General features: G+C 53.7%; 1 protein-coding gene across 1 annotated transcript in view; it reads left to right on the top strand.

Moving 5' to 3' along the window:
- The window catches only part of ARX (aristaless related homeobox), a 12,245-nt gene extending 2,692 nt beyond the window's left edge, over positions 1 to 9,553 (top strand). The window contains exons 3-6 of the mRNA XM_011935155.1: positions 7 to 374; positions 3,011 to 3,056; positions 5,848 to 6,176; positions 8,358 to 9,553. Of these exons, the coding sequence (XP_011790545.1) occupies positions 7 to 374; positions 3,011 to 3,056; positions 5,848 to 6,176; positions 8,358 to 8,598 (984 nt within the window). The 3' untranslated portion in view covers positions 8,599 to 9,553. The remainder of the gene's footprint in view (positions 1 to 6; positions 375 to 3,010; positions 3,057 to 5,847; positions 6,177 to 8,357) is intronic.
- Positions 9,554 to 10,103: the final 550 nt, after the last annotated feature.

The following is a 10,103-nucleotide window of genomic DNA, read 5'->3' as shown; positions in this document are numbered from 1 at the left end:
GAAGAGGATGAGGACGAGGAAGAGGAACTGCTGGAGGACGACGAGGAGGAGCTGCTGGAGGACAACGCCCGCGCGCTGCTCAAGGAGCCCCGGCGCTGCGCTGTGGCTGCCACTGGCGCCGTGGCCGCAGCAGCTGCCGCTGCAGTGGTCACAGAGGGCGGGGAGCTGTCACCCAAGGAAGAGCTGCTGCTGCACCCGGAAGACGCTGAGGGCAAGGACGGCGAGGACAGCGTGTGCCTGTCTGCGGGCAGCGACTCGGAGGAGGGGCTGCTGAAACGCAAACAGAGGCGCTACCGCACCACGTTCACCAGCTACCAGCTGGAAGAACTGGAGCGGGCGTTCCAGAAGACGCACTACCCCGACGTCTTCACCAGGTATGCGCGTAGGGTGGTAGCGGCCGCAGCGGCGGAGAGCGCACGCAGGCCCCAGGGAGGGACAGCGGGCGGGCAGGGGCCCCGGCCTCAGGGCGGACACTTGGCTCCTGGACTCTGCGGAGGAGCGCCCTCCCAACACACCCACCCTTGCTCACCCAAACCACCCACTCCCCCCACCCCTACCCCAGTTCGGGCTTTAAGTTTAGGCTGGAATGGTTTCTCTCCTTCCCAAGGTCGTTGCAGTTTAATGTTTTCAAATTACAAGTTTTAGTTAGAAAGAGGAAAAGAAACAGCCTCTCCAAAGAGCGCCCGAAAGTGCCACCTTGGAGACGCGCGCACAGCAGAGGGCAGGCACAAGGCCTCCGGAGCTGCAGTCCGGGCTAGGTCCCCGGCGAGGCTCAGGAAGCGCTGTCCGCGGTCGTGCGGCCAGAGCAAAGCAGGGGCTATTTTTGGTCGCTGTGCTGTGCGCTCGCCACCCCCGCCTGATGCCCCAAGAGCCTGGTGGGTATCAGTTACGCAGTTCGCAGTGAAGCTGGAGCCTGTGCCAGCGGAGAAGGCCTTTAGAAAGATCCGAGTTCTGTCGTTTCAGGACTCCTGAAATGACCAAAGGAAGTCAGAATTGGGCAGTGTTTGGTGTCTGAACACCTGAGGGGCCCCAGCCAGACTCTCCCCTTTTACTCTCTGTCCTCTCCCGACACACACATTAAACCCACCGTGCGTTTAATGTAAACGGGTTTACCGGGTGGGCAATGATTGCTGGAAGCCTGGCAGGGAGTAGACAAAGCAGTTGGGGGAATTTTCTCTTTGGATCAGTGTCCAAGCCGGGTGTTCCACCTGGTCACACTCCACCTCCACTTGTTTTTCTGGGAAACATGTGCCTGTGTGATGACTGGACCCTCGGCCCCAGCTTATTCAGCCGACCACCTGGGGCGCCGGTCCAGGTAGGGGTCCTTCTCTCCCACCCCAAGGCCAAGGTCTGAGCTCAGGCGAGGAGCCAGGGTTAGGGCAAACGTCCCCCACTGAGGGGGAGAAAGGGATCGGTGACTGCCTAGCGCCGGGCTAGTCAAGCGCGGGCAGTTCCTTCAAAGGAGACGTGCTCAGCTTTTCAATGTGCATTTTAGAAGGGGAATGCTGCCCGCCCCTTTGAACCAGAGGAGAAATCGCTGCTTAGGGCTCGGGAGGCCGTGTTAACTCCAAAATGTAGTTGGCCTGGCAATTGCCTAACTCTCCTAACCAGAAACAGAAAAGAGCGGACTTCATGCCAGGCAAAGGCACTTAAACCTGGTCATCGCTTGGGCTACACTTTGTCTTCCCCTGTGTCACCCAGTCCTTTCCTTATCTTTAAAAAAGGAAATAAGTTTAAAAACCTATGTGTGCTATCGAATAGCGAATTGGCCGACCAGCGTTTTGCGTTTATCATACGTGTGTATTTCCAAAGAAGAAACTGAGCTGGTGTCAGTTGGCATCCAGGTCCGCCCTTTTTTAGCTTCTGGCGGGCTTGGGGGCGGGGGAGGACCGAAGTGCATGAGGAGGGGCAGCTCCTTTTCCCCGCCCCACCCCCACCTCCTTCCAACCCAGGAGTTTGAGCCCCTTGGCTCCCGCCCGGAGCCAGCCTGAAGTGCCGCTTTAGATTTGCTGATGCCGGCTGTAGCTGGGGACAACGGAGGGCACTTATGGAGACGGTTTACCTCTGGTGCTGAAGTTTCAGGTGTGGACTGGGAGCCTACCGGCAGGGCAACCCCAGGTCCCAGGCTTCGGCGGCCCCCGCTCTTTCATATCAGCGAGCGGAGGGCCAATTATTCTCGGCGCGCTCATATTTTCGGTAAACAGGTCGTAAGTCGTTTTACAGCATCTTAATGGTTTCCTATTTGCCTTAATTGTCGCAGTAATAACTGCAATGACGGGGTAGGGTTTCAGTTAAATTGACTTCCCCTGAGATGGGCAGGGTTTGTAGTGGGCACTGGAGTCAGGAGGTGCGCAGAATTTTGTTTAATCGAAAAATTACCCCACTGAACTCTTAACAAGCTTAAAATACCTGCAGAGGGTAATGCGGAGTGTAACCCAAGGGGATGATGGAGGGAGGAAGGTGGGGGAGAGAGGGATGGAGGGAAAGGCATAGCGCTGGAAAGAGAAGAAGGAAGAAGGAGGGAAGAGAAATTTTTAAAAAGAAGGCAGAACGAAACCAAGGGGACAGAAAAATATTTTCTTACTTAAGTGCTGAGTTCCTATTCCACTTAATATTAGGACAAAACAGGGTATAAGCTGTGTGTGTGTGTGTGTGTGTGTGTGTGTGTGTGTGTTGTCTAACTCTGGCTTAAGAGAGTGAGAGAGAAACTGTGTACCCAGGTTTGTAGACTCAGAGACTCAAGATGCCACCCTTGCTTGTCACACACGAATGTAGTATGATATAATAGATAATATCCTATATCTGGCAATGTACTTCATGTTTTTGCATTTTCAGTCAAATAGTTGGCACTCCAGGGGTGATGGAATGGCAATGCCCATATGTTTGGGGGTTGGGGGCAGGCAGCCAGGGGAGACCCTAGTGGCGTAGGCCTGCCATAGAGGAGTGGATAGCTGAGAGGGCATTGCTGGGGCCTGCAGTGACCTCCTGTCTGTCTGTTGCTTTCTTATAGGGAGGAACTGGCCATGAGGCTGGACTTGACCGAGGCCCGAGTCCAGGTGAGCTGCACCACAGAGGGAAGAAGGAGGGAGGAGGGCTGGGGGCCAGTGGGAGAGAGAGAGATGGGTTGATGGGTGGGGGGATCCCCTTCACAAAACCAAGAGAAGCAGAATCAGAAAAGTAGACCCAAGCACTCTCACACACACAAAGATATTTAAAACTTAAGACATAGGAGGTGGAAGGGGGAGGTTTTGGGGTTTGGGAGCCCGAGGAAGGAGTCCAGGATCAGAACAAGGGCTTTAGAGTTCCCTGAGACTGCAGTTTGGGAGCCCCTATAGGAAACAATCCACCAACCTACTTCTCCTGATTGAAATAATGGGATGGAGCATGGATTTGGTTGTTAGACAAATCCGCTCAGCCCCAAGCAGGTATTTGGCTGCGATTAAGTCTCCAATCGGGCTTCATAAAAGCCCACTTAGTGCTAGAACAAACAGGGCCATTTGAAGGCAAAATGCTGTTTGATTTCCCCTCCGCCCCACACAAGGAGCTGGCTAATGCTATTTGATTTCCCATTTTTTATAGCAATGAGCCCACATTGATCTAATAGGGAGTGAGTGCAATGCTATTAAAGGTGTTTGCAGCCCCATACCAGAGTGCATTTCCGAACCCAGGCCTCATAACCAAAGAGACGATCAACACTGAGCAGCCCCGATGGCCAACAGAAAACAGATGTCCCTGGGTTAGGAGCTGAGTGAATCACTTTACAGTCAAAATCAAGCGCTGATAAAGCACAATAAATTCCATATGGCTCATTTAATACACAACAGCTTCTTGCATTAGAGGGCTAATGATGAGGCCTGTCCCCTCCTTTCTGTTGACACATTTCTCCATTGTCAAACAGAGATGTGACAGCAACTCTGTATTTTCAGCTCAGGGGAACGAGTCGTGGGAAAGTTAAATAACTTTTAAAAAGAAAGAGAGCGCCCCCTCCCTTTCTCCTCTCTCCCTATTCACTGGAGAAGATGTAATTAAGTGAATATGAATTATTAGAGTCCTTTCGTTTACCTTTGGGGGGCCTCAGAGGTATTAATTCAATAATGAGGAATTGCAGGGGGACATCTTGATAATTGCAGTTGAGCCGGGAGAGACGATCTGTCTGTAAAAAGGTTTCCACGTTCTTTGAGGGCATCCTAAGTCCACTGCCCCCAGTTCCCCTTCTTCTTTCACTGCGATCAAGGAGTGGTGGATATTCTTGTCTAGACAGATTTGGATACACAAAAGCTGCCCACCCAGTCCGGTCCCATCTACACTCTTACTTTTTCAAGCCTCTGGGTTTCCACACTGAAGTGTTTCTGAAATTCACAAATAGATTATTTTGAAGGCTGTGGAATGGTGTCAATGGGCCCCCTTTTGGCAGAATTGGAAGTAATTGACCGATTTGGATTCTTGATTTTTCTTGCCCTGGGGGGCTGTCTAGAAGTCAAACCAAGCTTAGATGCTACTGCTGGTAACAAGTCCCAGTGTGCAGATTTGAAAAATATGGATGTGTTTCACATTTTAAAATATATTCCTCGGATACTTTACATTATATTTTAATATAACTCTGTATAGCCCTGGAGTTCATTCTTAATTTTCAGACTTGCGTGCAGTTATAAACCCAGCCCTAAAAATATTAATGTCTTCAGGGGAGAAGGAGCATATCTTCCCAGCTGTGGGTGTGATGAGCAGGTCACATAAAAATAATTTCATGCTCCTGGGGTTTATTTTTAGATGATGGTAGCTGCCATATTTCAGGTAAAGGTCTCTATTAAAATTGCTTTCTATTAGCAATTAGGAAAATACCTCAGGCTGAAAACCTCCTCCAAGCCTAGAACTATCTTATTTAAATAACCGATTTAAACCACATCTCCAAAAGGAAATAAAAAACTTGTTAGCTCTGAAGATGTGAAAAGTCTACACCTATCCTGCCCTCTGATTTCTATGCACCCAGGTATTGCTGCCTGCTTCATCCATGTAGTCAGTGCCTTCCTGCATAGAACTGGGTCCTGCAGGGAGCCCCTGCCAAGAGCAGGCTGTGTACCCCTGTTTCATTTCATAGAGGAATGACCCCTTGGAATGTATGCTTGCTAGTTAACTCGAGCACTTCTTCCCTCCCTCTCATCCCTCCCTGAACCCCAGAACCCAGCATAGTGCTCTTAGGTGTTCAGTAAATATTTCTGGAAAGAATAAATGAACTATCTCTCCATTTTCCTCTTCCATACAGAGCAAGAATTTTGCCAGCTCTTGCGTAAACCTGCAATAGGTGAAAATAGCTGACATACAGTAAAACAAGCACGTCCCTCATCTCTTGGTGGCTGCCCATTCCCTAGAGTCACCATTGAATGCATGCTTTCACTTGCCTTATTTTACCCAGTCCTCATAACAGCCTTATGAGTGAAGTTTTATTATCCCCATTTTACAGATTCCAAAACTGAGGTTCAGAGAGGTTTAAGTGACCTGCCTAAAGATCCTAGCAAGCAAGTGTCAGCACAGACGTTTAAACTTTGGTTTCCCCAACTCTAAACACACTGAATCACTTTCCTTAAACTTGGAAAACTGGCCCAGTTGGAATGTGGGCAGAAAGGGTTTGCTTGTCCTGTTTCCTGCTGACTTGAAGTTGTGGCTCCTATTCACTGCTCATTTGGCCCCAGACATGTCCGAAAACTACCTGAGGCCTAAGAGGGGCAGGAGGGCGCGGGCCGCGGTGGAAAGGAAGGGGGCCCTGCAGCGCGCCGAGTGAAGGGACGGGTACGCGCCCCGTGCCCCCGCTGGCCCGAGCCGTGCCGACCCTGAGCTCTCTCTGCCTTGCAGGTCTGGTTCCAGAACCGTCGGGCCAAGTGGCGCAAGCGGGAGAAGGCAGGCGCGCAGACCCACCCCCCGGGGCTGCCCTTCCCGGGGCCGCTCTCCGCTACCCACCCGCTCAGCCCCTACCTGGACGCCAGCCCCTTCCCTCCGCACCACCCGGCGCTAGACTCTGCTTGGACTGCCGCTGCCGCCGCCGCCGCCGCCGCCTTCCCGAGCCTACCTCCGCCTCCCGGCTCGGCCAGCCTGCCGCCCAGCGGGGCGCCGCTGGGCCTGAGCACTTTCCTCGGAGCGGCAGTGTTCCGACACCCGGCTTTCATCAGCCCGGCATTCGGCAGGTAACGCGTGGCCTCGGAAGTCTGTCTGTCTGTCTGTCTGTCTCTCATACACACAGAGGCTGGGGGCAGGGAGGAGGCAGGAGTCAAACAGGGTTACACACATCTTTTTCTTTGGCCCAACCTCAGAGACTGTAGCAAAGAAAAAACTCTCTGATTGCGCCTCAAAAAAAGCGGGGGTCTTGAAGGGATTGACTTGGAACTGAATGGGAAAGGGGAAGGCAGTGGCGGTAACAACCGTGACAACGGGGAATCAAAGCTGTGAAAGTACCATCTGAAGGCTGCAGCAACTCCCACCATAGGTGGTATGCGAGCAAACATGTACAGGTGTAGGGTACAGAGCAGGGATGACTTTTCAAGTTTTGCAAAAGTTCTTCCTCATGCCCCCAAACCTGGCAACCTGAGGAACACAGCCCTGATCCCCATGGGAGCCCTCGAGCCACCAGGCCCTCTGGGTGCACAGAATTCTTTCTTCTGCCCCAGACTCCATCTTCCTTGTCACTCCTCAAGTGACCCGCTGCCAACGACACCTCCACCTCCGTATGTGCAAGCCCCGATCTACAAGGTAGTACAAGACAACGAAATAAAAGAAACCGCTCATCTTATAACTCCTTTTCTTTAATGAACATCGAATGAGGAAATAAAAAGTCTGCATAATCACATAGACAAAGAAACAAAGGAGGGATGTATTGTGTTAGCGCAGTGAAAATAAAACTGGATGCAGCTTCAATGATCACTCTTTGGGAGAACAAAGAAATAATAGATTCATCCAACTGCGCAGCTGCTTAACAAAAAAATCATCTTACAGAAAATTAAGACTCGGAGTAAATTTAGTTTCTTATAACAAACCAATAAAATAAACAGCGAGTGCACTGAAGCAGAGTTAGTGACTCAGTTTACCTAATGGAACCAGGGCATGTTACTACGCCACCTCCGGGTCACACTTTATGATATCTTTCGGAGAAAAATTTTAAAGTTCTGTCTCTTCCCTCCCTCCACTTTTTCCCTCTGACAAGTGACTTGTAAACCCAGGCGAACCGTGGCTGGAGGACCGAGTTGCGAGATTCGGAGAGGCTGGAAGAGGGTCTGGGCTGGGGTGGCGCGAGGAGTGAGCAGTGGGCTTGGGAGAAGGAGGCGGCGCTCCCTGAGCCCAGGTGGGCTCATTTCTAACCCTGGAAATTCGGAATTGGCCCCGCGGGCCTGGAGCCAGAGCCCTCAGGGAGGCAGTCGGGAAAGCTCGCGGGCGCTCGGAAGTGGTGGGCGTGGGGGTGGTGTCCGGTGGCCCCGGGCGGCTCCGGCAACAGCTAATGTCCGAGTGCTGTGTGCATGGGGTAGAAGCGTCACGTGGAGTAATCCCGGCGCCGCGCGGAGGCGGTGGCGCTGGCGTGGGTGCCAGGCTTGGGCATCAACTGGCCGCGCGCCAGGGTCGTGGGTCGGGGGCTCCCTGAGGCCAGAGGTCACAGGGGCGCGGGGAAGACAGCTGGGGTCGCCGCGCCAGGATGTGGGGCTGCTGGCAGGTGAGCGGAAATCAACAGGCGGTCGTCCTTCACTCCCACCCACGGGCACTGGCCAGACGCGGGTCGCTGAGTCCCGGGCGGAAGGGCGGCCGCGGCGGCGCGGGTGGCCCGGGAGGCCGGCGAGCTAGGCCTGTTTCTCCAGGGCGCAGTAAGTCCCGGGCCGAGGAGCCGGAGGGAGACCTCAGAACCTGCGGCGTGCGCCTGGGCAGCTGGAATCCCACCTTCTCCGTCTTTTTTCCTCCCCACTCCCACCCTCCACCTTCCCTTCTTCTTTTGCTCTCCGTCTCTCCTTTTCTCCCTCCGCATTCTCTCCTAGAAGATAGTATCTGCAGCCCCTGGCCTTGGAATACAGCGTCCGTTTAAGCGAAACCACCGAATCCACGCCACTGGGCAGTGGGGCTTGGGGTTTCCACGCCCGCCTGTGGACCCCGGCCCGGCCCCTCGGGGAATATCTGGACTCGGTCTTTTCCCCCCAGTCGGTTCCCTGCCCTGGGAAAGCCCTGTCTGCGGGGTCCAGCCTCCGCCCGCGCCCTCTGCCCATTCCCCCCCCGCCCCCGCCGCGGCCCATCCGGATCCCGTGGGTACCGCGACTAGCGGCGGGAGACGCTGCCCGAGGCGCCGCGCACAGCTCCCGAGGCCATGACCGCGCTGTTTGCTCTCCCCGCAGGCTCTTCTCCACAATGGCCCCCCTGACCAGCGCGTCCACCGCGGCCGCTCTCCTGAGACAGCCCACACCCGCCGTGGAGGGCGCAGTGGCATCGGGCGCCCTGGCCGACCCGGCCACGGCGGCCGCAGACAGACGCGCCTCTAGCATAGCCGCGCTGAGGCTCAAGGCCAAGGAGCACGCGGCGCAGCTCACGCAGCTCAACATCCTGCCGGGCACCAGCACGGGCAAGGAGGTGTGCTAAAGGCTGCCCTCCACCCCCGCGCCCCGCGCGCGCCCCGAAAGGTCACCTCACTCAGCACCACTCAAGACCAAATGGAAACAGAGGACCAGCACACTCCCGAGACGGCACTGAGAGAACGCAGCCGCCTTCGCAGCACTCTGGATGCGGGCATGGCAGCCCTCTGCGCTCCGGGACGTGGCACCTCCTCGGCTGGCTGTCCACCCACCCCTGCCCCTGCCCCTGCTACTGCCAACCTCGCTCCAACTCCAACATCCACTCTCTCTTGTTCTTACTTTCCTGAAAATATCGGGGAGGTTTTCTCCCCCAGACGCCTGACATTGAAGTAAAAAATTTAAAAAGCCCAACCTCTTCCTCCTGACACCCCACTTAGCCTTTTTTTTTTTTTTTTTTAAATAGCATTTTGGCGCTCGAAGTTGATCTCCCCAGTGAAGGCCCCAGCGTGAAGCCAGGGCCCGGGAAGCAAATGCGAGCCTGTAAGATAGCTAACAGTGCACTTAAAGGAAAGGGGCATCTTGTTCTCGTTCTCTTCTTTATCATACACCAACCAAGGTTTTTATATCAAACCAAAGGGAAATACTCTGCTAGAATATGGACTGTTGAAGTCACCAAACTGTGATTATTGATTCTGTACATACCATTGTTATTAAAAAAAAAAAAAGAAGAACAGAGCTTTGTATATTTGAAATGTTATAACGCAATTGCACTCAGCGTGGTATGGTAAAAGTTTGTCCTCCTGTAGATTCTTACTGTGTTGTAGATACGGTAGGGTTCCTAGACAAATATTTATGTACTCAAGCCCTTTATTTAACTTATTAACTGTAGAGGCTTCCGAAACCTTCAAGATAAAGGCAATGGTACAGTACTTTTGTGTAATGTGTAATTGTTACCACTTTTCCTTGCTATCTAGTGGAGAAGTGTCACGCTCAAAATAAAAAAAATTATATGTTTAACAAAACGAAGTGTGAATGTTCCATACAGGTGCTGAGGGGACAGTAGAAACCCCCAACCCCACCCCCTCCCGGGAGTCAAGGGTGGGCGCCAGTGTCCAGGCATCTCCTGGGATTATCTGCACACGCGTTTTCCTGGCAGAGGTCCCTGGTTTGAATCCGATCCTCAAAGGGAACCGGATTTCCTACAAAGGTTAAGGACGCCGCCGCGGTACTTTCCACGCGCACCTCGGCTCTCCCTGGTCGTATCGCAGCGGGAGCTGGGGGCCCCGGGCCATGGAGGTGGGGTGAGTTCCAGGATGGGTGGGTGGATGGTGGGCGTTGTTGACGGTGGAGTCAGAAATTTGAAGCAAGCGGGAGTCTTGGCTCGGAAGGCGAAGGGAGCTGTTGGAAAGTGCCACGTAGCGAGGAAGTGAAATGCGCAGTCCGAGATGACAGGTAATGGCGAGAGCGAGAAGCCCAGGCGCTCCCTTCCGAGGGGGCGGGCTCCACGGCACGTTCTCAGGGAGGAGGGAGTGTGTGTGTGTGTGTGTGTGTGTGTGTGTGTGTGTGTGTGTG

The sequence above is a fragment of the Colobus angolensis genome, unplaced genomic scaffold (genome assembly GCF_000951035.1).
Source record: "Colobus angolensis palliatus isolate OR3802 unplaced genomic scaffold, Cang.pa_1.0 Scaffold140, whole genome shotgun sequence".
Classification (NCBI taxonomy): Eukaryota; Metazoa; Chordata; class Mammalia; order Primates; family Cercopithecidae; genus Colobus; species Colobus angolensis.
The sequence above is the reverse complement of the archived record's forward strand: the minus strand, read 5'-3'. Positions and strand labels throughout refer to the sequence as shown.